This window comes from Diceros bicornis, chromosome 34 (genome assembly GCF_020826845.1).
Source record: "Diceros bicornis minor isolate mBicDic1 chromosome 34, mDicBic1.mat.cur, whole genome shotgun sequence".
In the NCBI taxonomy this organism is placed as follows: Eukaryota; Metazoa; Chordata; class Mammalia; order Perissodactyla; family Rhinocerotidae; genus Diceros; species Diceros bicornis.
The window spans coordinates 32,502,706-32,530,502 of record NC_080773.1 but is presented as its reverse complement, the minus strand read 5'-3'; the positions used below and the strand labels follow the sequence as shown (position 1 = coordinate 32,530,502).

General features: G+C 41.7%; 2 protein-coding genes across 2 annotated transcripts in view; both read right to left on the bottom strand.

Moving 5' to 3' along the window:
* The window catches only part of LOC131397405 (leukocyte immunoglobulin-like receptor subfamily A member 2), a 52,034-nt gene extending 26,736 nt beyond the window's left edge, over positions 1–25,298 (bottom strand). Inside the window, exons 1-3 of the mRNA XM_058530250.1 lie at positions 24,863–25,298; positions 24,355–24,636; positions 23,759–24,058 (exon numbers count right to left, since the gene is read on the bottom strand). Of these exons, the coding sequence (XP_058386233.1) occupies positions 23,759–24,058; positions 24,355–24,636; positions 24,863–25,202 (922 nt within the window). The 5' untranslated portion in view covers positions 25,203–25,298. The remainder of the gene's footprint in view (positions 1–23,758; positions 24,059–24,354; positions 24,637–24,862) is intronic.
* LOC131397409 (leukocyte immunoglobulin-like receptor subfamily A member 6) overlaps positions 1–26,269 on the bottom strand; it is a 79,479-nt gene extending 53,210 nt beyond the window's left edge. Inside the window, exons 1-3 of the mRNA XM_058530259.1 lie at positions 26,036–26,269; positions 25,782–25,817; positions 25,321–25,608 (exon numbers count right to left, since the gene is read on the bottom strand). Of these exons, the coding sequence (XP_058386242.1) occupies positions 25,321–25,608; positions 25,782–25,817; positions 26,036–26,084 (373 nt within the window). The 5' untranslated portion in view covers positions 26,085–26,269. The remainder of the gene's footprint in view (positions 1–25,320; positions 25,609–25,781; positions 25,818–26,035) is intronic.
* Between the last annotated feature and the right edge of the window lie 1,528 nt (positions 26,270–27,797).

Genomic DNA, 27,797 nt, shown 5'->3' with positions numbered 1-27,797 from the left:
GACATTCTGATGGGTGTGAGGTGATATATCATTGTAATTTTGACTTACATTTCCCTAATAATTAGTGATGTTGAATATCTTTTCAGCTGCCTTTTGGCCATCTGTATATCTTCTTTGGAAAAATCTCTGTTCATACCCTCTGCCCATTTATTAATTGTTCACTTTTGTTGTTGCTTTGGAACAATACTTTGGAAATTAACTTCCTGTCATATACATGATTTGCAAATATTTTCTTTCTTAAATCGTTTGTATTACTTTGGTTTCCAGTGTAATTTCTCCTCTTTCATTTCTTATTTTATTTATTTAAGACTTCTCCCTTTTTTTCTTAGTGAATCTAGCTTAGGATTAGTCAATTTTGTTTACCTTTACAAAGAACCGGCTTTTATTTTCAGTATTCCTTTCTATTTTTTTAGTCTTTATTTTATTTATTTCTCCTCTTATTTTTATTATTTCCTTCCTTTTATTCACTTTATGCTTCACTAATTTTCTGGTTCTTTTAAATATGGTGTTATATCGTTTATTAGAGACTTTTCTTGTTTCTTGAGGTAGACCTCTATTGTTATAAACTTCCCTCTTAGTACTGCTTTTGCCTTATCCTATAAGTTGTGTAATGTTGTGTTTTCATTTTCATTTGTCTTCAGGTATTTTTTGACTTGTCTTTGATTTCTTTATTGTTCCAATAGTTGTTCAGTACCATGTTGTTTAATCTCCATATATTTGTGACTTTTCCAGGTTTCTTCTTGTAGTTGATTTCTGGTTTCATAGCATTATGGTCAGAAAAGATGTTGGAAATGATTTCAGTCTTCTTAAGTTTAATGAGGCTTGTTTTGTTTCCCTACATATGGCCTATCTTTTAGAATGTTCCATGTGCACTTGAGAAGAATGTGTATTGTGTTGCTTTTGGTTGGAATGTTCTATATATATCTATTAAATCCATCTAATCTAAATGGTTCATTTAAGGCTAATTTTTTTTGTTGAATTTCTGTTTGGATGATCTATCCATTGATGAAATGTTAAAGTGTTAAAGTTCCATAGTAGTATTGTGTTACTGTCAATTTCTCCCTTTAGGTCTGTTTGTAGTTGCATTATATTCTTTGATGCTTCTATATTAGGTGTATATATTTGCTGGGACTATCTTCTTCCATTCCCTCACTCTGAGGCTATGTTTGTCTTTAGAGCTGAGATGGGTCTCCCAGAGGCAGCATATTGTTGGGTCTTGTTTTTTAATCCACTCAGCCACTCTGTGTCTTTTCATTGATGAATTAAATTGATTTACATTTAGAGTGCTTATTGATAGATGAGGGCTTAATACTGTGATTTTATCTGTTGTTATCCTGTTGTTCTATATTTTCATTGTTTCTTTTATTTCTATCTGCCATTTCAGTTTGCTGGTTTTCTGTGATGTTTTTCTCAGTTTCCTCTTTATTTATGATTTGAGACTCTGCTCTGATTTGTTTTTGTTTTGTGTTTACCATGAGGTTTGTATAAAAGATCTCATAGCTAAGATAGTCCTTTTGCTACTGATAACATCTAATCTCCATTAGTTTATGCAAATTCCTTTTCCTCTTCACCTTCTGTGTTTTTGTCACAAATTATTCCTTTTTCTCTTTTGTGTGTGACCGAATTGAACTGGTTATAGTTATTTTTGATGCTTTCTTTCCCTTTAGCATTTATGTTATAATTGTTTACTAACCTTTTCTGATACAGAGTTGCAATTATCTGATTTTGTCTGTCTATTTATCAGCTTGCTCAAAGCTTTGTAAAACTTTGTCTGTTCATTTCAGGTTTGAGGGCTCCTTTCAACATTTCTTGTAAGGCAGATCTAGTAATGACCTCCCTCAGTTCTTGGTTGTCTGGTATAGCCCTTATTTCTCCATCATATCGAAAGGATAACTTTGCTATATAGAGTATTCTTGGTTGAGAGTTTTTGTCTTCCACTATTTTGAATATATCATTGCAGTCTCTCCTCTCCTGTAGCGTTTCTGCTAAGAAATTTGCTGATAGGAGAGAAGTCAAGATGGCGGCATTGGCAGACTCTGAACTCACCTCCTCCTGCAGACACAGCCAATTTACAACTATTCGTGGAAAAATTACCCCTAAAACAGAACTGAAAACTGGATAAGAGGAACTCCTGCAACAAAGGACAATCCTAATTGAGGTGGAAGAGGCAGAAACTCCTTTCTGGAGAGAAAAAAACACCGCCTTCACAAGGCACCAGCTTCACGCTGCCTGGGAGCAGCCCAAAGGTAACGCAGCCCTCCCTGGAGGTGCAGGGCCTGGAGCCAGAGAGTGTCCCTGTTGTAGGTATTTTGTGGACCCAGCACAGTCGAAACCAGGGGCATAATATCTCACTTTGCCTGCTACTAAAAGATTGGGGAGTACCCCCAGAAAACCTAGTTCACAAACAAATTAAAACTGACTCTTAAAGTGCCTGTGTGCAACTCACCAGTTTCAGAAAGCATCCTAAAATCACCAGAAAGAAAGATGCACAGTGCTTTGGTGAAAAGAGACTCACCTAATAGGCCCTGAGTGCATCTCGGTGAGAGGTGAGATCTCTCCAGGGACTGGGACACTGGTGGTGGCCATTATTGTGGCCTGGTGTGGGCCTACTGACACAGACGCCATTGGAGTTCTCCCTGGGGCCTGCTAGCCCAGGTCTGCCCCACCCGCTAGAGCACCAATTTAATCCAGCTCAGCCAGGGCTGGCTGGCCCCACCCAACAACAAGCCCTCAGGCAACTTGTGGGCATGCATAGATTGTTGACTGGATTCTCTGCAGCCTGGCAACTGAGCCCACTTCAGTGGGGCAGGGCGTGCACAAGGAGCGGGTGGAGAGTGTGGGGCAGTGGTGAAGTGGGTGAGGCTCCTGCTGTGGAGAGACTGGGTCCACGTCAGGAGGTCAGGGCGCACACATGGAACAGGACTGTGTTGACTGTGTGTGTGGGCCTGTGGGCAGCAGGGCTTGTCAGCTGCAGAAGACTTGTGCTTCTCAATGACCCACATAGGGGTTTTGCCTCACCTTCCAAAGTCTGAAACAATTGGGTGTTCCCATGACTGAGGCCAGCCTCACCCAGCTGCAATCCTCAGAGAGCTGACAAGAGACCTATAGACTGGAGGCTTATAGTAATTGTAAGAACCTGAGCCTAACAACCTGCCACGTTGGGGGCCTACTCAAAAGAAGTACACCAACACAAATGTGGTATTAGAACTTGCAGCCAACTATGCTGGGCTCCCTACACCTGATAAAGAGACTGAAGGGCCCACAAAAACTACAAACAGCTGAACATTACAACAGCTGACCAGGAGCATAACTCGGCCTACCTGGGTGCATACAGGGAGAGCAAACAGGCCACAAGGGAAGGACACACGTAGCCCACATAGGGTTCACCCCTGGAACATTGAGAACTGAGGGAAGCACACTGCAGGACTCCTAAGGCATCACTTGTATAAAGTCACCTATCAAAGAGCAGGAGATGTAGCTGACCCACCTAATACGTAGACATAAGCACAGAGAAAGAGGCAAAATGTGGAGGCAAAGGAATACATTCCAAGTAAGGGAACACGACAAAACTCCAGAAAAGGAACTAAGTGAAACAGAAATGAGCAACCTACCTGACAGAGAGTTCAAACTAAGAGTGTTAAAGGTGCTCGCTGATGTGGGGAGAAGAATAGATGAACTCAGTGAGAATGTCTACAAAGAAATGGAAGATATAAAAAAGAACCAGTCAGAAATGAAGAATGTGTTACTGGAAATGAAAAATTCGCTAGAGGGATTCAAAAGCAGAGTAAAGGATACAGAAGAACAGATCTGCAAGCTGGACAAAAGACTAGAAGAAATTACCCAAGCTGAACAGGTAAAAGAGAAAAGAGTTAAAAAGAGTGAGGACAGTCTAAGGGACCTCTGGGACAACATCAAGTGCACTAACATCCGTGTAATAGGTGTCCCAGAAGGAGAGGAGTGAGACAAAAGGTCAGAGAATCTATTTCAAGAAATAATAGATGAAAATTTCCCTAACCTAAAGAAGGAAGCAGACATCCAGGTACAAGAAGCACAGAGAGCCCCAAACAAGATAAACCCAAAGAGACCCACACCAAGACACATCATAATCAAAATGTCCAGAATTAAAGATAAAGAGAGAATCTTAAAAGCTGCCAGAGAGAGACAAGTTACATACAAAGGAAACCCGATAAGGCTATCAGCTGACTTCTCAGCAGAAACCTTACAGGCTAGAAGAGAGTGGCACGATATATTTAAAGTGCTAAAAGGAAAAAACTTACAGCCCAGAATACTCTACCCAGCAAGATTATCATTCAAAATGGTAGGAGAGATCAAAAGTTTTCCAGACAAGCAAAAATTAAAGGAGTTTGTCAGCAAGAAACCAGGGCTACAAGAAATTTTAAAGGGACTGGTTTAAAGGGAAAAGAGAAGACCACAAATAGGAAAAATTATCTATTTCCATGATAAGAGGGCAATGGATACAAATGCACAAAAAAGAGGTTAGATATGATATCAAAAACATAAAATGAGGGAGGAGGGGAGGTAAAGAGTAGAGATTTCAGACAGAGTTCAAACTAAAGAGACCATCAATTCTGTATAGAAGGAGAAATAACAAAGAAGACTTAGAAAAACACTTAGAAAAAAGTATAAAAATGGCAGTAAGTACATACTTATCAATAGCTCCTTTAAAAGTCAATATAGTAATGCCCCAATTAAAAGGCATAGGGTGGCTGATTGGATAAAAAAACAAGACCCATATATATTCTGCAGGCAAGAGACACACTTCAGACCTAAAGACACTCACAAACTGAAAGTGAAGGGATGGAAAAAGATATGCCATGGAAATGCCAACGAAAAAAAAAGCTGGGCTAGCAGTACTCATATCAGACAAAACAGAATTTAAAACAAAAACTGTAAAAAGAGCCAAAGAAGGGCATTACGTAATGATCAAGGGAACAATCCAACATGAGTATATAACACTTGTTAATATATACGCACCAATTGCAGGTGCACCTAAATATGTAAAGCAATTAACAGACATAAAAAGAGAAATAGACAGTAACACAATAATAGTAGGGGACTTGAACACTCCACTTACACCAATGGATAGATCATCCAAACAGAAGATCAATAAGGAAACATTGGCCTTAAATGCCACACTAGAACAGATGGACCTAGTAGATATATACAGAGCATTCCATCCAAAAACCAAAGAATACAGGTTCTTTTCAAAAACACATGGAACATTCTCCAGGATTGATCACATATTGGGCCACGTAACGAGTCTCCATAAATTTAAGAAGATTGAAATAATACCAAACATCTTTTATGAACACAACGGTAGGAAACTGGAAATCAACTATAGGAAGAAAATCAGAAAAGCTACAAATACGTGGCGATTAAACAAAATGCTACTGAACAACGACTAGGTCAACGAAGAAATCAAAGAAGATATCAAAAAATACCTGGAGACAAATGAAAATGAAAATACGGCATGACAGAATTTTTGAGATACAGCAAAAGCGGTTCTAAGAGCGAAATTTATAGCAATACAGGCCTATATCAACAAACAAGAAAAATCTCAAATAAGCAATCTAATAGTGCACCTAAAGGAACTGGAAAAAGAAGAACAAACAAAGCCCCAAATCTGTAGAAGAAGGGAAATAATAAAAATCAGAGCAGAAATGAATGAAATAGAGACTAAAAAAGCAATAGAAAAATTTAATAAAACCAAGAGCTGGTTCTTTGAAAAGATCAACAAAATTGACAAACCTTTAGCTAGACTCACCAAGAAAAAAAGAGAGAAGGCACAGATAAGTAAAATCAGAAATGAAAGAGGAGAAATTACAACAGATACCACAAAAATACAAAAGATTATAAGAGAATACTATGAAAAGCTATATGCCAACCAATTCGACAATCTGGAAGAAATGGATAAATTCTTAGAATGATACAATCTTCTAAAACTGGATCAAGAAGTAGAGAATTTGAATAGACCAATCACCAGTAAGGAGATCAAAACAGTAATCACAAACCTCCCCCCCAAAAAAAGTCCAGGACCAGACGGCTTCCCTGGTGAATTCTACCAAACATTCAAAGAAGACTTAATACCTGTTTTTCCCAAACTCTTCCAAAAAATTCAGGAGGGGGGAAAGCTCCCTAACTCATTCTATGAAGCCGACATTATCCTGATACCAAAACCAGACAAGGACAACACAAAAAGAAAGAAAATTAAAGGCCAATATCACTGATGAACATTGATGCAAAATTCCTCAACAAAATACTAGCAAATCGCATACAACAATACGTTAAAAAGATTATACACCACAATGAAGTGGGATTTATTCCAGGTATGCAGGGATGGTTCAACATTCGCAAATCATTCAATGTAATACATCACATTAATAAAATGAAGAATAAAAATCACATGATCATCTCAATAGATGCAGAGAAAGCATTTGACAAGATACAGCATCCACTTATGAAAAAAGCGCTGCAAAAAATGGGTATAGAAGGAAAGCACCTCAACATAATAAAGGCTATATATGTCAAATCCACAGCTAATATCATCCTCAATGCTGAGAAGCTGAAAACTATCCCTCATAGAACAGGAACCAGGCAAGATGCCCACTGTCACCACTCCTATTTAACATAGTACTGGAAGTCCTAGCCAGAGCAATCAGGCAAGAAAAACAAATAAAAGGTATCCAAATTGGAAAGGAAGAATGGAAACTGTCACTATTTGCAGATGACATGATTTTACATACAGAAAACCCTAAGAATCCACCAGAAAACTTTCAGAAGTAGTAAACGAATACGGTAAAGTTGCCGGATACAAAATCAACATACAAAAATCAGTTGCATTTCTATACACTAACAACGAAATAGCAGAAAGAAAAATTAAGAATGCAATCCCAGGGGCCGGCCCGGTGGCGCAAGCGGTTAGGTGCGCGCACTCCGCTGCGGCGGCCCGGGGCTCGCTGGTTCGGATCCCGGGCGCGCACCGACGCACCGCTTGGTAAGCCATGCTGTGGCGGCGTCCCATGTAAAGTGGAGGAAGATGGGCACGGATGTTAGCCCAGGGCCGTCTTCCTCAGCAAAAAAAAAAAAAAAAAAAAAGAGGAGGATTGGCAGATGTTAGCTCAGGGCTGATCTCCTCACACACACAAAAAAAAGAATGCAATCCCATTTACAATTGCAACAAAAAGAATAAAATAATTAGGAATAAACTTAAACAAAGAGGCGAAAGATCTGTACACCGAAATCTATAAAACATTGCTGAAAGTAATTGAAGAAGACACAGAGAAATGGAAAGATATTCCATGCTCTTGGATTGGAAGAGTTAACATAATTAAGATGTCCATACTTCCTAAAGAAATCTATAGATTCAATGCAACCCCTATAAAAGTTACAACAACATTTTTCACAGAAATAGAACAAGGAATCCTAAAATTTATATGGGACAGCAAAAGACGCCGAATAGCTAAAGGAATCCTAAGAAAAAAGAATAAAGCTGGAGGTATTTCACTTCCTGATTTCAAAATATACTACAAAGCTGTAGTAACCAAAACAGCACGGTACTGGCACAAAAACAGACACACAGATCAAAGGAATAGAATCAAAAGCCCAGAAATAAACCCACACATCTATGAACAGCTAATCTTTGACAAAGGAACCAAGAACATACAATGGAGAAAAGAAAGTCTCTTCAACAAATGGTGTTGGGAAAACTGGATACCCACATGCAAAAAAATGAAAGTGGACCATTACCTTACACCATACACAAAAATTAACTCCAAATGGATTAAAGACTTGAATGTAAGACCTGAAACTATGAAAATTCTAGAAGAAAACATAGGCAGTACGCACTTCGACATTGGTCTTAGCAACATATTTTCAAGCACCATGTCTGACCGGGCAAGAGAAACAATAGAAAAAGTAAGCAAATGGGACTACATCAAACTAAAATGCTTCTGCACAGCAAAGGAAACCATCAACAAAACGAAAAGGCAACCTAGCAATTGTGAGAATATATTTGCAAACCATACATCTGGTAAGGGGTTAATCTCCAAAATATATGAAGAACCCATGCATCTCAACAACAAAAAAAACTACCAACCCAATTAAAAAATGGGCAAAAGACCTGAACAGACATTTCTCTAAAGAAGATATACAGATGACGAACAGACATGTGAAAAGATGTTCAAAATCATTAACTATCAGGGAAATGCAAATCAAAATTGCAATGAGATATCACCTCACTCCCGTCAGAATGGCTATAATTAACAAGACAGGAAACAACATGTTTTGGAGAGGATGTGGAGGGAAGGGAACTCTCATACACTGCTGGTGGGAGTGAAAACTGGTGCAGCCACTGTGGAAAACAGTACGGAGATTCCTCAAAAAATCAAGGATAGAACTACCATATGATCCAGCTATTCCACTGCTGGGTATTTATCCACAGAACTTGAAAACACCAATGTGTAAAGATACATGCACCTCTGTGTTCATTGCAGCGTTATTCACAATAGCCAAGACTTGGAAGCAACCTAAGTGCCCATCACGGGAAGAATGGATAAAGAAGACGTGGTATATATACACAATAGAATACTACTCAGCCACAAGAAACGATGAAATCTATCCTTTTGTGACAACATGGATGGACCTTGAGGGTATTATGCAAAGTGAAATAAGTCAGAGGGAGAAGGTCAAATACCGTATGATTTCCTTCATTAGGTAGTAGATAATAACAACAATAAACAAACACATAGAGACAGTGATAGGATTGGTGGTTACCAGAGGGGAAGGGGGGAGGGAGGAGGGCGAAAGGGATAATTTGACACATGTGTGTGGTGATGGGTTGTAATTAGTATTTGAGTGGTGAACATGATGTAATCTATGCAGAAATAGAAGTATAATGATGTCCCCCTGAAATTTATACAATGTTATAAACCAATGTTATTGCAATAAACAAAAAATTAAACAAAAAAAGAAAAAAAAATCACTGATAGTCTGATGGGAGTTCTGTTGTATTTTCTTCTGTCCAACCAGCCTTAATGTTCTCTCTTTGTTGTTGACTTTTGACAGTTTTAATACAATTTGCCTTGGGGAAGGTCCTTTTGCGCTGATATAATTAGGAATTCTGTTAGCTTCATCGACTTGTATATCCAATTCCTTCCCCAGGTTTGGGAAGTTCTCAGCAATTATTTCTTTGAATAAGCTCTAGTCTCCTGTCTCATCGTTTTCTCCTTCTAAGAAACCTATATTCCTTATGCTGCTTTTCCTAATTGAATCAGATATTTCTCATAGAATTTCTTCCTTTATTAAAAATCTTGGTTCTCTCTCCTCTTCTACCTGAATTATTTCCAGATTTCTGCCTTGAGCTCACTAATTCTGTCTTCCATATAGTCTGCTCTATTTTCAATACTTTCTACTTTATTTTTCATTTCATCCATTGTGTTTTGCATGTCCAGAATTTTTGTTTGTTTGTTTTTTTGGAACTTCACTCTCTTTGGTGAAGTATTCCATTTGTCATTAGTTTCATTCCTGAGCTCATGAACTCTTTTTATGAGTTTTCTTGTAGCTCGTTCAGTTTCTTCATGGCAGATACTTTGAATTCTTTGTCAGTTAGAGTGAGATCTTCTGTGACTTCAAGTTTGGTTTCTGGAGAGTTGTCATTCTCTCTCTGTTCTGCCATGTTACTGTAGTTCTTCATGGTGCCTGATGAATTGTTCCTCTGCCAGAACATTTGTAGTAGTAATCACCTTCCTTATTTGGGTACAGCTTTGATTACTTTGGTTCTAAACTACTTCTGGTTGTATTTGAGAGCCTGCACTTTCCACTCTCCACTGCCTCTGCTAGAGGTGTTGTCAGTGTCCTCCTCGTGAAGCTTGTGCCTCCAAGGTTGCTGATGTCCTGCTGTTTATGATGTTTTTGCAGTCTTGTATGTCACCATCAGTCTGTGAGCACTTCTTCTGCTTCTAGTGTTGGCTGTATCTTGTGTTCCCCTAGTTGCTTTCTGTGGGCTCTCCATGGGCTCAAGGGAAATGGTTCCCTGTTCACCACCTGTGCTGCTGCTCCCAGGTTACCTGGGGGTGTTGGCAGCACTGTTGCCAGTGGTGCTAGATTCATGGGTGTTGCTGTCACTGCTGGGATCTGGAGTCTTGTATGGAACCCCCACTGCTGGTAGAGCCAGTGTTGGTGGGGCCACCACTGGGGGTTTTTTCACAGGTTCTTCTGTGGTTCCTGAGGCCTCAGGTCACAGATGCCATCTAACACTGTTGGAGAAAAGGAAGGGGTTAAGATGTGAGTATTGTTGTTGGTCCAGCAGCCTCTGGTGACTGGCATACTCTGGTGTGCTTCTTGAACCCTCAGGTCAGGACAGCCTGCTCCTACTGGGGAAATCTGCATTTGGGATGCTGTCCCCACTGCTGGAAAGACTTACACCCTAGCCAGGGGAAGTGGATGGGGCTGGGTCACCAGCTCCATTCTGTGTCCTGAATCCTCAGGATGTGTGCACCACCTGCCACAGCTGGGGTCGGCAGGGCAGGGGCAAATCTTCAAGGGCTGTGTCTTCCCCCGTGATCTCTGTTTGTTGACTCCTACACCAATGTGAGGATAACTGCTTTGAATTGCTGCTGCCACATTCTGGTGTTAAGATCCACATTTTGGATTGCTCGAAGCTGGGGTAAGGGGAGAGGGCTGCTGCCCTAGGTTCGCTGCCTCCCAGAGGTCCAGTGAACTCACCTTCAGATGTATATATACATGGATCTCTCAGACATTCTGGTGTGCTAAGCAGGGAGTCCCACGTTGGTCAATTGATGTCTGACTGGTTGTAACTTAGAGGGGAGAGACAAAGGTAGGAACTTACACGGTAGTGATGCTGATGTCATTCTCTTAAAGTTTGTATTGACTTGTGAGTCACAACCCAGAAATCTCTCTCACACTTTCAAACAACCCAATGAATATATGTGCAGTTAGGCACCACATAACAACATTTTGGTCAACAACAGACTGTATATACAACAGTGGTTCTATAAAATTAGTGCCTCTGAACCTAGGTGTGTAGTAGGCTATAGTATTGAGGATTGCATAAGTACAGTCTATGATGTTTGCAGGATGAGGAAATTGCCTAATGAGGCATTTCTCAGAAAGTATATGGGTTGTTAAGTAATGCATGACTGCATATACACATGCATCTATGAAATATGAATACATATGCAGATATATGTATATATTATGATGAAGGTACTTTCAAATAGCCTAATAATATTCCCCAAAATTACATTATTTCAAAAAATATGTAAAATTACCACTGAGTCTGAAACCAGGTTATTCACAACAATAATATCAACACATATGTGGTCTCTCATCCACGCCTGCACTTCCCATAATATGAAATAACCACCATTCTGGATCTTGTGTTCAGTTCCTCTGTGTTATTATTGTATATATGGTTATGAAGTGTAACATTGTGTGTATAGTTACCCATACTATATTGTGCACTTACCATTTTCTTGAGAGATTATATTTCATGTTGTGTCCTTAACACAATGAAATTTTTTTAATCATAAATATGTGATAAAATAGTATAGATCTTGCCCTCTAGAAATGATGAGTCTTGAGGATGATCCATACAGTAGCCTACTAATTAACAATATATAAATACATTTTAATTCATGTATTAGGAATTACACTCCATGGAACTAGGACAAGAGAAGACAGGAGATCAAAACTCATCTGGGACATGATGGAAGACCTTGGTTTGATGAGTTGACATTTAAGATCATTGCTGAAGATTGAGAGGGAATTCCTACCTCAGGTGAGTGGAAGAGCAATACAGATTTCCAGGAGGAGGCAATAACATGTGGAAGGAACCTTTGCACTCCATTTGTGAATGCCATTCAATAGTCCTGATCTACAAATATATTTGCTTTTTGGATTCTTCTGTAGACTGATTGAAACATTTTTCTAGTTCTCTCATCAATAATGAGTTAAAAAAACGTTAAGTTGTGTTTATTTTATATCTGTATAACATTGACTTTTTCACCATTAAAAAATATGCTTTACAAAAACATACTTAAGAAAAGCAATGTTGGTTGTAAGTTGTGTATGTCTGTGTCTTCACTTGCTCCTCCCACCAGCAGAAAAATACAGTAACACATGTGCTGTGTTTCACGCACTGCATGGCTCAGATCAGCAGGCACACCTTTAACATCTAACTGTACAGGTCAAGTTCAGCTTCATTGTGACAATTAGCACAAAGTATAAAAACAGGGATATATGGGGATTTAACCTGACTCATCTTGTGGCCAGGGTTGGTGGGTTTTATTTCTACCAAATATTCCCCTTCAAGAACTTCCCTTTGAGTCTTGCAACAGCATCCACCTCATCTTCCTGGAAACAAACCTCTGAGTCATTTCTGTCTCCTCAATACTTCTTGTTTCCTTTCTCAGATATCTCCTCCTCATCCTGTGCTCCTGCCTTCCAGCTTTATGGGTCAGTGAGTTAATTTAGGGCTCTGAATTTGAAAGGAAATCTGATTTTTATTTAAATATCCATACATCATCCACCACTTGTGTGACTTTGGGTAATAAAGTCTAATTTCTGAGCCTCAGTTTCCTCACTTGGAACAACTGATCATGAACCCAACTGCTCAGGTTGGGTATGGTGGTAGTGTTTCCCAGTTCATGGATGGGGGTCAATCATTGTGAATTTCTAGACCAGATTAAGACATAAGAGAGTTAGTGTGTGAGAGCGTCATGGCATCAGACTCCATGGTCAAGGTGGATGATTGATATGCCCACCCAAGACCCCTAGTTTACTCTTAAACACTGAGAAGTGTTATTTATAATAGTTGTAAACTACATAGCCACAATCAAATGCAGAAAAGGAGAAATGAAAGTTCACAGGATTGGGAAGGAATCACAACAGATAAATGAGACCAAAGCTGCATGACCATAGGTGCCTAGGGCCAGCAAGGGGTCATTAGAGAGGGTATTTCCACCTCTGTGTGGACACAGGACAGAGGCCCCAGATCCACACAGGCAGGGAAGGGATCAGGGCCCAGGAGTGAGATTGGAAGATGCATTGCCCCTCCCCAGTTTTGTGGATGGACACTAAGATAGCTCTGCTCACTGACCTCAGCTGATGGTCAACACTGAGCCACCTCCTTTTTGTGTTCATAAAACATATGCACTTCAGTATAGGCAGACATGGGCATCTGTCCCAGGTGTGACTGTGTGACTTCCATTGGACCATCCCTGCTGGACACAACCCTGAGTGGATACTAAGGTTGGGAAGTGGATACCCCTTCCCAAAGCATCCCAAGAAGGAAGCATCTACCATATTCTCCTTCATCATGCCTGACCCCCAGTACGGTCCTGGGGGAAAATTCCTGTGGAAAATAAGGTGTGTGGAAAGCCTTCCAGTAGGCATGGACAGCAAAGAGGAATCCTAATAATGGTGGACAGTGTTACAAAGGCAATCTACAGACTCATTAATGGGGATTATCATATCCAGGGGAACAGAATTGTAGGCATATAGGAGACTCATTTTAAGTTAAGAATGTGTTGACATATCTGAAAATTAAAGGAGGAAGTTGAATTTCTGAGGCAAGAAGATAGGTTATGCTAAAGAAGAAGCCATACAGCCATTCTAAGTCTACTGATAATCCATTTACACTGAAAGTGATTATGGACATGGAAGGACATATCAATGCCATATTATTAGTTGTTTCCTGACTGTTTTGCAGTTTCTTCTTTCCTTTCTTACTCGGATGAGAGGGTTATAGAGTCAGAGAGAACAGGTTCACAGAATGTCATCTATGAGAACTTCCCACATAGAAATTCCTCAGGAAAAAGGAGCCACTTCTCTGTCTTGCACTTTCTCCAATTCCTTCTCATTAAGGATCAAGATGAGACCAGACATCCTAACCAAGGTTCAATCTGGAACCAGGACCTAGTGTGATCCCCACAATACTGCCTAATGGGGTTGAAGCCCATCTCTGAAATAACCCCCATATCTGTACTGGTGACCTCCCTTCCAATTCAGATTCATGGGGCGTGATGGGTTCTAAAACCCACATGAACTCATTTTAAACCACTCATTACATATCCTGTGATGTGGGACAAAGTGTTTGCTCAGAGACCCAGTTTCTCACCTGGGAAATGGCTCATTATCTGATTGGACTCTAATGAGGCTGAGCAGGTAGTCGGTGATCATATTTTGTGGGAACCTTAATGCCAACATGTGAAGTATTTGCTAGAAGAGATCAAGAGCAAGTTTGGTTAATATTCAGTGTACACTGGAGGCTATGACTTTCTCCATCCTACTTCAATGCCATCTCACTCAATTGTAAGGAAAATAAGCATAGGTTATGAATAGAAATGTATTATTTACCAGTAACAACAAATGGACTTCTGAGTCAACAAATGAAAATCAAGAAGGACATTGTCCGTATTCCAGATGGTTGTTTCCTTCTTGAACAAAACCTTCCAAATTTCCTTATAGTTTACCACCATTATGGGTTCCATGAGATTCTTTTCTTACCTTTATTTATAGAGTTAAACTTCATTTTGCCTGTGTAAAAAAAATAAATGTTGTCTCCTTTTGAACTTTATGTATATAATTGAATAATCTTACACTCATTTGTCTTAAAGTTTCCCTTCATTTATTCAATATCATGTTTTAAAATTCAACTGTATTGTTGCTGTTTTTTTCTGCATTCAGATATTTTATTTTTTTATTGAGAAGTAATTGACATATAACATTATACTAACTGCTTGTAATATAAGTTTTTGCATTTTACTGTCATTTAATATTCCATTGCATATATATGAATGATACCTCCGTCAATATTCTTATAAATATATCATTGTTTATATGCACACATTTTAATCTACAGTGTGTGTGTATACACACATACAGCTTGTGTCTCTTCTTTTTAGCTGATCATTGTTATCTACACCCCAAATTTACTGAAGATAATTGTTGTATATTCCCCAAATTGACTGAAGCAATTTGTACTCCCTCCAGAAATGTACTGAGATTCTAAGTACTCAGTATTTTCTTTTGCAATTGATTTTTCCATTTTTTGGTCACTAATCTGTTTATACTACAATTTTGACATCACAATTTCCTTGACATGGGAGTGTGGGGACATTCTGGAAAAGGAGAGACCAAGGCAAGGTAGGGTTAGCACAAATGTGGTGAGGTGCTGGCATCCTCCACCAGGAAGAGGGTGAACTAGCCTAAGAACTGTGAGGAATCAGGTAACACTTCACCCTGGTCACACAGGGTATTGTGCACCCTGCAAATATTCTTGGATTTTATCTTTCAGGAAACAGAAAAAATTTCAGTAAAGGAACATGTGTAAAGAATGGTGTTTTGAGAAGATCACCATTCTGTAGGAGGACTGTATTAATATAAACAGTGATAAAACTCCATCACTAATCCAACCCCTAGATGATGAGCAATCAGTACTCTGAGTGGCTTATGAGGATATCTCATGTAGCCCTTACAGAAATACCACAACAAAAATAACTTCACAGTTGAGTGGGATGAGACAGGAAGAGGTCTTTGACATTATCATGGTCTAGGAGGTTTGGAAAGGAGTCTGCTATGTTCATTAGCTTAGGAAACCACCCATGAGAAAGCAGAAATATGGTAATTACTCAGGGTGTGTGTGTGTCTGGGCAGGGGAGATGGTCAACTTGGAAGAGTTTGGTTTCTAGGGAAGAGCTGGGTTTGCTGGGGCTGGAGAGTTTAGCTCAGTCAGATCATCAACCTCATGGAATGTCAGGTGGAGATAGTTGGAATTTACTTGAAGGAAGGAGGAGAACTTTGGAAGTGTTTTGTGCAAGGTAGGGTCAGTGAGAGATAAGCTTGGGGCCGAGAAGAATAAAATATTCATCAGGGAGTGAGGGCTTGGGGTAGAGGGCAGGAAGGAGGCTGATGTGGCAACACGAACAAGACATCTTCAGTGTTCATTTGAGCTTGACTGTGGTGATGGACCAGGGCTCAGGGATAGAACTGCTTGGGTTTTTTTTTTTTAATTGTTTGTTACTTGGAAGACAGTGAAGAATTGAGGAGTCTTCCACTCTCTGCCTTGCTTTGTTGGAGAAGACAGTGGGACTATCACAGGATGGATGACCCCAAGAGGAGAAGGAGGCTTGGGGAAATGTTTATAATACTGTCAACTGACTCACAGAGGGAACCACCAACTCCCACCTGGCCTGGGTCTGTGGTTTTGTTTCTCTCAAGCACTTCCTTTCTCTGACTTCCTTGGTTCTATGAGCAGCAGCACCTTCTCTTCATCACTCTCCATCAAACCCCTGAGTCGTTTCTGCCTCCTCACCACCTCTTGTCCCCTAGACCATAATTCTTCATCTGATACTGTGGATTCTGTCTCCATGCTTCAGGCAAATTCACTAGTTGGAGACAATTCACAGGTTTGCGGTTGTTATTGTTTTCCTATCCATCAGTTTACTGGGATTTGAAGCGTTGCCACTTTTTGTCTACTGTGAATAGCTCTTCTAAGAACACACTTGCATAACTGTTTGTTCAAATATCTGTTTATAACTGTTTTTCTTTATTGTGATAAGAGCACTTAACGTGATATCTACCCTTTTTACCAATTTTAGTACACAGTATGGTATTTTTAAATGTAGGCAAATAGTTGTCTAGTAGATCTCTAGAACATATTAATCTTTCATACATGCAACTTAGAAACCACCAAATTGCTGTTCTGTTGTCTACATTGCTGTGAGGGGGTTAGGTACAGATGGGATCCTGTGGGGATACAGGCCTCAGGCCAGCCTTAGGATAGAAGCAGAGAGTGTGGGAGTGGACCATCGAGGTCCCTGACCTGTCACCACCACAACCAGGGGTACTTTCTGTCAGGAGCACTTGCAGTGCCTGCAGTCACTGTGCACATGCAGATTGGGGACTGCTGTCTTCTTCTGGGATCTCATGGTGCCTGGTTATCCTGGAACTCAGAACGTCTCTCCTCCCCAGGCATAGAGCGTCACATGCTCATTGCTATGGAAACAAGACTGGTAAATTTTGAGCTTTTCATCTGTTAGAATCTCTCCACCACTGAAATATCATCTCCACTTTTGATGACAATGCCAAGGCTTAGGGATATTGTGTCTGTTCTTCGAGCTTGAGCCTCCAGTAAGTTTGAATGTGGGAACGAAATCCAGATCACCCTGAGCCAGAGCCCATCATCCCCTGCACACAGAGGGTTTTCTTGAAATTAGAGAGAGTGAGGGTGAAACATAGACCAGGAACATGAAGTTGAGGAATGAGAGTCCTACCAGCTACTCAGAACAATGCTTCAGTAGGACTGAGCTGGCAAGCAGTGAGCTGGAATGGACAGGAGCTCAGAGTCAGACCTATAAGTATAGATGGTTGTTCTAAATCAGTGTTTTTTAGGTAAATTAATTCATGAGCCTGAGATCATTGTTACAAAGGAGGAGCTAAGCCCCATCTAATGGTTATGTGGTGAAGACTCAGTGATGGGATGTGTGCAGCACCCACCCCAGGTCCTGGCACCCACCCAGGAGGCAAATAGAAAATGCTGTTCTGTACCACAGTGTGTAATAACCAAGTCATCCATTGCTTTATGCAGAGCCAGGCTCATGGGTGGTCAGTTGTGCAATCAGACAGGGTTTATATTTTACTGTTACCATCTTGAAATTTGAACATGGGGCCCTGCATTTTCATTTTCCACTGTGCCTCACAAATTATGTAGCTGATCCCACTTCTATAGTTTTTCTTTGTATTTGATTGGCTCATTTTCTTTTTCAAACTTTTGTTGTGTCTCAGCTGAGTGGAGTGAAAAATGGTAAATCCTTGGACCAGGATATTGAGAGACAGAAGAAGTTGACAAAAATGAAAGGAGAAGGCAGCGGGGGAGGATGGTAGCTTGATTTACCACAGATTGGAGTGTGTGTGTGTGTGTGTATGAAATAAATACACGTTTTTCTCTCTGCCTTTCCATTTACAATCAATCCACTCATCTATCCATTCTGTCAATATCTATCTACACATATCAACTATATTTCACACAATGTACCAAGAATTTAAACCAACATATGTGCTTAACTGATATAGATCCTGTTCTCTGATCCCTCCTAGTCTTGGGATATGATGGACATCACATAATTAATTACAGACTCTATGTAATTATACACCAAGACACATGTTATGTGGAATAAGTCCTTGGAATTTGGAGGTTAAATAACAAAGGATCATAACTAGTGTGGCTGTCATGGAAGGTCAACCTCAAGGAGGTGAAGTGAAAGAATAGAGTTCAGAGACATGGAGAAGTCTTAGCTGAAGTGGACGAGAGTGTTGAGAATTCCAGGAAAAACATATGGAATAGATAAATATCCCCATTTTAAAGGGACTATGGTTGCTGATATTCATGTGGACCCTGTTGTCCTAGAATCAGGGCTGGGCTGATTTCTCTGCAGTCCACCCCACTTCCATTCCAGGAAACACAGGGTGGGCATGTGGGGACCCAGGCACTGCCCCAACCCTGCTTGTCTGGTTCAGTGCAGATGAGGAGAGCAGATAGAATCATATGGAATAGATTCACAGAACACAGCACGTGAGCAACTCTGGCATGAGTTTTCTGTAGGAAAGAGGAGCTGCTTCTCTCCCTTGACCTCTATCATATTTCCCATCTGTGGGATCTAAGAAAAGACCAGATGTCCTGAGTGTGGTTCAATCTGGAACCAATTCCAGGTGTATGACACAAACCACTACCTGATGGGGTTGAATACCATCTCTAAAATAACCACCATGTCCATATTTGTGGCCTTCATTCCAATTCAGATTCTTGTGCTCTTATGGGTTCATGAACTCAAACAAAGTTTAAATTCTTAATTTCACATAGTCTGGTATTGGCCAAAGAGTTTGTCTAGAGGTTCAGTTTTCACCTGGAAAGAGGCTCAGTGTCTGAATGGATTCAGATGAGGCTGATCAGGCAATAGAGGTTATGTTTCGAGAAAGACACAATGCCATAGTGTAAATTATTTGTTATTGACTAATAGCCACTTTGTTAAGATTTAGTCACTAGTGTAGGATGTGGTTCTCACCACCCTACTCCAACCCCCCTCATTAAATCATTATGCAAAATAATGATTACAGAACACAAATGCAGTATCTACCAGTAATGAGAAGTAGATTTATGAGTCAACAAAAGAAAGTTGAGAACATAGCCAGCATTCTAGAAGATTCTTTGCTTTCTATCTTAAAAACCATCCAACATTACCTTTTTTGTAACCACCATCATGACTTTCATGGAATTCTTTTTCTTCCTTTATTCATAGGGTTTATCTTAAGTATATATGCCTAAATAACACGTATTTCCTTTTTAACTTTAGGTAAATGGGAAAATCCTAAACACATATTTTTCATAATCTTCTTCATTTATTCATTATCTTGTTTGAAGATGGATACACATGACTATCTGGAATTTAAGTTTGTGCATTTTCACTGACATATAATACTTGATTTCCTACATGGAACACCAAATTCTCTCTTTTTTTGTTGCATGTGATCTTAAAATGATTTTGGCAAACATGAACAACTCTTTTGTCAATATGTTTGTGAATAGATCCTGGTGCATAGGTAGACTTTTTCTCTAATGAATATACTTAATGATCACAGCTGTGAGATTCTTACTTTAACTAGATAAGTTAAATCTACTCTCTAAATTCATGGACGTACTTAGCATACTTACAATTAATGAATTAGAATTCTGTGTGCTCACTATTCTCTCCCACAACTGATATTACCATTTTTCTCTTTGTATCTCATCTGGATGTGCTGGAATTTTGGTCTTGTGATTTCACTGAAATTGTACCACAACAGTGATGTAGGAATGATTATTACACATAGAATACAAGGAAACCTAGGTGTATTTTGAGGTTATCAAAGCAGAATTTGGGGCATCCTATTGGCTTGTACTATTTTGTGAATGTCAATTCCGTACATCACTTCCCAGCTGTGCATCAGGAACCTCTCATTGGCACCTTGAAGGTGGCCATGAAGGGGGTATATACACCAGAGAAACTGGAAAATTCCTTGAATCAGTGTCTTTAACAATGTGCTTTTCAGGGGCAGTAAGAACTGTGCTATCACTTCAAACTGCAATGTTTTGATTCCAAGTGATGATATTTATGAAGAAACTACACAGGTAGCATATGGTGAAAAGTAAATGGCTTGTGGAGTCCAGAAAAGGTGCTAGGGCATCATTTTGGATTTATCTCTTTCAGGTTGGACTTTTCTTATGCCAATTATTGATTTATTATAACAGATTGCATGCTCTGATTGAAGAGATGGAAACTCTTTAATAGATATCAAGATATGTGGTAATTACAAATAAAGAAAAATGTTTCAGATGAAAGTGTGCCAGAGCATGAAAGTGTGAGGATGTGTGGACCCAAATCTGCCATGTGAGATACATGGTGATATCAGAGACAGGGGGAAAGACAGGAGCCAGTCAAGATAACTCAACAGTGGTTGGAAGGAAAGTTCCACAGTTTAATGGCAGAAGAGTCTAGACATTGTCCCTGCACATGAACAATGATTCCTCCATCTCACAATGATGTGCAGACAGTTCATTCATCATATGCCCCAGATGCTCTTCCAGAACTTCCTGGGCACAGAAGATTTATTTCCAAGGCTCTACCACTGGGCGGTGCATTGTTCTCTCTTGTGTTTACCTCCTAGCTGTATCTTGGGGTCTTCTTGTGCTGTGACAAGCCTGAAATAGCAGAATCCCGAGGACCACCAGGATCAAGGCAGCCAAGCCAATCCGGATGTGATTCTCCACTGTGTAATCTTGAGGGTGTGGACAAAGAGGGCACAGAGGTCAGGGAAGACTGAAATCACCCCAGGATAGCTGTATGTCCCCCCAAGTCACCCGCCTCCTCTCCTCTGGACAGGACATGACCCTCTGCACCAGCCCCATAACTGAAAATTTCTCCTGCTTGTTACTCTTGGAGTCTGACTTGTTTTGTGATGGGCTGATGTTGTCAGCTGCTTCTGAGAAACACAAAATAGTGAGGATGGTTGAGGAGTTGATATAACTCAAGCCTTTCCCTTGGGCTCTGTGCTCTTATAATTCCCTCTGTTTCTCATGACATAACTGTTATTCAGTCCCTTAATGAACACTGTCTCTGCTGTTGAAGGATTCCCTATGTTCTCAGTGGATTTTTTCAGTCTCCCTTTGTTTTCTGAATTTAGACTTTGCTTCTGAGTCACTTTGAAACAGAGTTTGGGTGTGTCCCAAGAGCTCAGGATTGTTGAGAAAAATGGTCTCCCAATACACAAATAATTAAGTACTTGTATGTTCTCTATTCATTCTAGGATGTGGACCTGTAAGCTAGCTCTTTCAGATATGAGAGCTTCTAGTTGTTCAACAACTGAAGAACCAGGATCCATGGATGAGGGGTTGGTTACATATATATACATATATGTACATATATATATATATATATATATATATAGTAGATAAAGAGAGAAAATTCAACACATATGGGTTAATTTCATGAAATAAATGAGATAAGAAGGAGGTATGTCTGTTCTGAACAGTGTCACAGTGAAGGTCACACTTGGAGATCACATTTAAGCTGATTCCTGAACAGGAGAAGGAGCCTGAGAGGAGCCACGTGAAGACCCAGACGAAGCACATCACAGGCTGCAGGAAGAGCAGGTCTCCAGAGAGATCTCAGTCTGTTCTTCAATAAGGAATAAAGTCATGTCTGTGGGATACAGGGAAGGTCCACAGGAGAAGGGTCAGATGAGATTCAGGGTCTTGGGGCATTCAAGACTGGCCAGAAATGACAGGACAGATGAGGGAGGCTCCATCATTTTTATCATCATCATCACCATCCTCATCATCCTCCTCCTCATCATCATCATTCTCTCTCTCTCTAACTTTCACTGTCTCTTGAAGAACTCTAGAAACTGCTATACGATTTCAAGGAAAGAAGACTGCTCATTCAAATTTATATTTTAAATATTTTGTGGGAAAATACTAGGTAAGAAAGTGGGTTGCAAGAGTGTATGAATATCCCAGCTTCTTTGAAAATAAAAACACATAATGGTTAATAGCACTTAACAAACACTAAGTATATGAAAAAAAACAAAAAAGAAAAAGAAAGAACCTCTACCCTCTCCACATCCAATGTCCAGAACCAAGGAATTCCACAGTTCTGTTCTTCAAAGCGTTAAGCAACAAAGAAAATCAGTGGTATTATAAAATTGGGTGAGCACACAAAAATAGGTAACCCTACAAATCTATTTTAACCAGTTTTAACATAAAGAAAATAAAAAAAAAATTGTAGATCAATACTAATCATACATTTCCATGTAAAAATTCTAAATAAGCTTATACAGATCAGAAAGCATGAATGAACAAAAGACATCATTCAGTGCAGTTAATATCCAAATGTTCGCTACTAAAAAGTCTTTTAAATGGATCTCACCATGCTTAAAAGTAAAGAGAAAAAAAGAGAATATGTACAAAAGTCCAGAAAAAATTGTTAATTTCTATTAAGAAAAGTTTTTTTCCAAATAAAACCTAAATGTAACAAAAAAAAAAGGACTGACACAGATATGTCAATAGTGTTATATAAATAAAATCTAGATTTTTGTTATGTTTGACTTAGAATAATTTGGGTTAAAAATGAAGATGTTTTCTTAAACTGACACTTAGGTGCTTCTTAACATTTTACTTTGTCATCATTATCATATGGTATTTGATGCAAATAAAATGGGTACACAATCTGGAAATAAAGAAGTTAAATTTCAGTTTTCTTGAGGTTGATATGATTCTTATCAGTAAATCAGAGGAGACAGACTGAAAGACAATTGAAAGGTGGAGAATCTGTAGTAAGCTAATAGGATATAAAATTAATATAAGCAAACCCGTATCACTGTTACCTATACTAAATATAATTTAGAAATTATAAAGATATCAAAGATCTTACTTATAAATTAATAAAGTAGTTGAACAATTCTTAAGCTGTGAGTGTAGACAATTTTATGAATAAACTTTCAAAAGGTGCCTGAAGTCATTAATAAACTTTTAAGTTTATGCTTCCCTTTTAAGCATCTAAGAAAACTTCATATGACTAAGAAATTATTCTCTACAGTGAATGTATAAATTTAATCTAATACCAAGGAAAACAGGAACAGAATTGCATATTTTTAAGTCATAAATCATTATAACTTAAATTTGTAAATGTATATAGGGAAGTATTGCCTCTTTCCCGGAGGCCTGTGGTTCCGGCCTGAATCTCTGCCCAAGTCCCCAGCCCTCTGGGACACAAACCTGTCCTTGAGCATCTGAGGGGGCATCACATGCTCAGAGAACTCTCAGATCTTTCCTGTGTGTTCTGTGCTCCCTCTGAGCAAAGGGGCCTCTGTGACTCACCAGCTGTTGATATGGGCCTTGAGAGTGAGGGGTTTGGGTGGACTGGACTCCCCACCTCAGTGAAACTCTTCTCCTACGTCTGCCCTGTGGCCCCCAAGAACCTACTTCAGCCCAGCTAACACCTTGTAGACCCAGGTGAGGGGGAAGTGTGTGGCCAAGTGTGGGAAGGTCTCTGAAAGGCAGATTCCCTTCTGGATGAGGCTCACTCAGAGCCCCCCATCTCTCCCATCACAGCCCAGAGCTCTCTGGAGGAGAGAGCCCCAAATAGATCGTAGGGACAGAGGGGACAGGGATAGGGCTCCTCACCTGAGACCAGGAGCTCCAGGGGGTCACTGGGGAGTGACAACAAGTAGGGGAAGGTGCTATGTGAGCTGTAGCACCTGTAGGATCCCTCGTGGTCTGAGGTCACAGGACTGATGGTGAAGTTGGCCTGAAAGTGTGCAGCCGTGTCCTGCAGACAAAGTTGCTGGGGAGGAGCAAGTGTCCCCTCCTTGCACAGATGGAAGCTATCCAACCAGAAATCAGAGCGACACTGCAGGGTCACATTCTCTCCCCAGGACACTGAGGGCCCCGGCTGGGCAGAGAGGGAGGGTTTCTCATACATTCCTGGGGGAGAGGAAGGTTGTGATGTGTAGAGAGCTGCCCTCTCCCCACATGCCCTTGACCTTGAGCTGAGGGATCTCCGTCCTCTCTCCAGGGACGCTGTCTGTGACCCCCTCTCAGTCCCTCTGGGTGGGTGTCTTTTATCTCCTTACCCCTCACTCCCCTTTCTCACTCGCTCTCCCTAGACCACTGCCCCATCTCAGCCTCTGTTTGAGGACCCTCTCCCTGGACTCCATCACCAGCAGGGGTGACCCTGGGCCCAGCTCCCTGGGCCAGCACAGGGACATGGGGCTCCTCACCAGCAATGAGGATGTCCAGGGGGGCGCTGGGGGCCGACCACACATAGGAGAGGTGGTGTCCACTGTAGCATCTGTACCGGCCCCCATGGGTCTGGTTCACATGGCCCAGGGGGAAGTCAGGGTTGTGCTGCCCATGAAGACTCTGTGGGGGTGTGAGCCCCTCATCCTTGCTCAGAGCAAATCTGTCAAATCCAGCCTCTGAGTGACACTGGAGGGTCAGGTTGTCTCCAGAGAGCACCAGTGATCCTGGCTGGGCTGAGAGGGAGGGCTCCCTGTACACACCTGGAGAGAAGAGACAGTGGCATTGAAGGGGATGCACAGCCCACATTGCCCACTGGGACCTGCAGTGAGAGTTCTCACTGGTCCCTCCTCAAACCTCCTGCTCTGTGGTTCAGGCCCCAGGAGGTGAAGTCACCGACCCCCATCACCCACAGGGCTCTGCTGAGCATATAGATTAGGTCAGTAATTTTTGGGTCCCAGGAAAGAGATGGGTCAGGGGGGCCCTCACCTGTGACCTCGAGATGCAGAGGGTTGCTGGGGTGTGACCACACAAAGGAGTAGGAGCTGGGAGAACCATAGCATCTGTAGGTCCCCCCATGGGAGGCATTCACAGGGCCCACAGTGAAGACAGCCTGCCACATCCCAAGATAGGTCGTCAATTCCATGTGTCTTGGTGGGTCAGCTCCTCCCTCCTTCAGCAGATGGAAAATGTCCAGTGTGGACTCGGAGCTACAGGAGAGGGACACGTTCTCTCCTGATGCCACCACAGGGCCTGGGTGGGCTGAGAGGGAGGGTGCACTGTACGCTCCTGAGGGAGAAGGAGGGAGCTGTGTTAAAGGGGGGACCATTAGCCCACATACCCCAGGTGTGGACTGTGAGGGCTGAAGTCCCCTGAGCCCACACTCTGTTCCCTTCTGCCTGGGAGGAGCACCCCACAGTGGGAGGGGACCAGCTCCTCCCCCTTACCTGTCACCACCAGGGACAGGGGGTCACTGCGCTCTGATGAGCCATTCCTGGTGGTGTGATATGCACACTGAAATATCCCTGCAGTGTGTGAGCTCATAGATTCGATGGAGAAACTGATCTTGTTGCTGGAATCAAGTGGGGCCTCTGTAGCCAAGGGTTTAGAGATCCTCTCTTTATACAGATGATAGACATCAGCCTGCAGAGAACCCTGACACCAGATGGTGACAGGGCTCCCCGTGGTGACCATCGGTCCTGAGTCAGCCCAGATGGAGGGTTTGGGGAGGGAGCCTGGAAAGGAATCATACCTGAAGTTTCAGGGGAGCCCTTGTCCCCTCAGCTTCCCCAAATGTCACTCCAGGCCCCTCCCCGACTGGTCCCATTAGCCCAGACCCTCTGACTTCCACCAAGCTGCCCAGGGGGAGTTCCTTTGTCTGAAGCAGGAGGTGTGGGGGAGGACTCACCCGCCTGTACACAGTCCCATGGGCCCTGACACAGCCCTGGAAGAGAGTATCCTGTGAGTGCATGTCCACTCACACACACATAGAAGCTCCAGGCCTGGTCTGGGCCCCTGAGTGCTGAGGTCAGATCTGGGGCTAGAACACTCTCCCACCCCCAGAAGTTCTCTCTCACTGAGCCTCTTGAGTCTTGGGGTCTCTCAGGGACTAAGACCTGGAGGGGAGGAGATCCTATGTTCCTCTTTTCCCCAAAAACTCACCAAGACAGAGAAGGGCAGTGAGAGTAGGTGTCCTGGCCCTGCCTCCCATGGTTGGTCCAGATGACTTAAAAAGACCACAGCGCCCCGCAGGACAGACGGATTTATGGAGTGTGAGAAGGTCCAGGCTGTGTGTGACACGTCACAGGTTCCTCATCTGTGGCCTCACAGGAAGGGGAACAGCCCCTGCCAGGTCCTTACTCTGCTCTCCCTGAAGGATGATTCTGAAGAGACAGCAGGTCTGAGGATCGTCCATAGCGGATCTGAGACTCACTAGACCCCACACTCTCTGCCTACACCTCATGCCAAACCCAAATCCAGAGAGTGACACTTGTCCCAGAACATGAGGCTTGGTGAGGGCAGGGGAGGACCAGCTCAATTTCTGTTCCAACTCTGACTCTGCCTCTTATAGAGGCTTTGTGACCTGGGGCAACTCACTTCCTTTTGCTGAGCTTCTGTAAATGCTAATTTTCTTCCTCTCCTTCATCAGCCGGGAAGACAGTCAATATTTATCGAGCAGTTCCCATGTCCAGTCATGGTTCCGGGTGCTGGAGAGTCATTGGTGAAGCTGACAGAGTCTTTCCCTGGACTCATGGGTTCAGATGAATGAAGACAGACAGAACAGATATTTAGCGCCAAATAGTTAAGTTAGAGTCTTGTTTTAATACAAGTTGGAAGAAAACAGGGGACAATGAAATTCAATAACAGGTAGATATCTGTCAACCTAGGTCCTAGCTGTGAGGGATCTTTTGGGGAAGGAGTGACCCAAGGCATGAGCACGGTTAGCCCAAAGGTGGCGGTGGGTCATCCTTGCCCAGAAAGATCTGAGCTGTTCTCAGAATTGAGAGCAATCAGAAGAAGGCTGGGTCTTGTCACACAGGATCTTCAACACCATGCAAGTACTTTGGATTTCATCTTGAATGCAATGGGAAGATTTTAAGCAACAGACAGTATGAACAGATTTCTGTTTTAAAAAGAATACCACCATGTACAAAATGTAATGCAAGAAGCTCTATTGATAATGAACTCTATTGATAATAAAACTCCAACATCAGTCTGGCCCCAGGGTGGTATGTTGATCAGTATTTTAAGTTATGTGATTTTCTCATATAACCCTTACACAAACCTATAACACAAAGTACATTTACAGTTGAGTGGAATGAGACAGGATGGCTTCTAGGTCCCGCAGGTTGGAAAGGAGTGGGCTAGGTCAGACTGGCTGAGGGAGCAGCCTGAGGAAGGCACAGAATTGTTAAGTAGCTCAGTCCGTGTGTGTTTGGGAGTGTGTGTGGGTAACTGCGATGAGCTTGGTTGAGGAGGAGAGTTGTGTTTGCTGGGGCTGTGAGTTTAGCTCAGATCTGATCATTCACAGCCCTGAACATCAGGTGGTGCAATTTGTGTCTTTTTTGAAGATGGAAACTGTTGGAAGGGTTTTGAGCAGGGCAGGATCAGACCAGACAGGATTATTAGAACGGTCTTTTGGAGGCAATGAGATGAATGAACTGGAGGAAGGAGTGGGGGCCTGGATTGGAGGACCAGGAAGGAGATCACAGATGAGATGCCCTGAGACTTGCGATGGATCAGGATATTGTTAAGAAGGACTCGGGCCGGCCCCGTGGCTTGGCGGTTGAGTGCCCGTGCTCCGCTACTGGCAGCCCGAGTTCGGATCGTGGGCGTGCACCAACGTACGGCTTGTTCAGCACTGCTGAGGTGGCGTCCCACATACAGCAACTAGAAGATGTGCAACTATGACATACAGCTATCT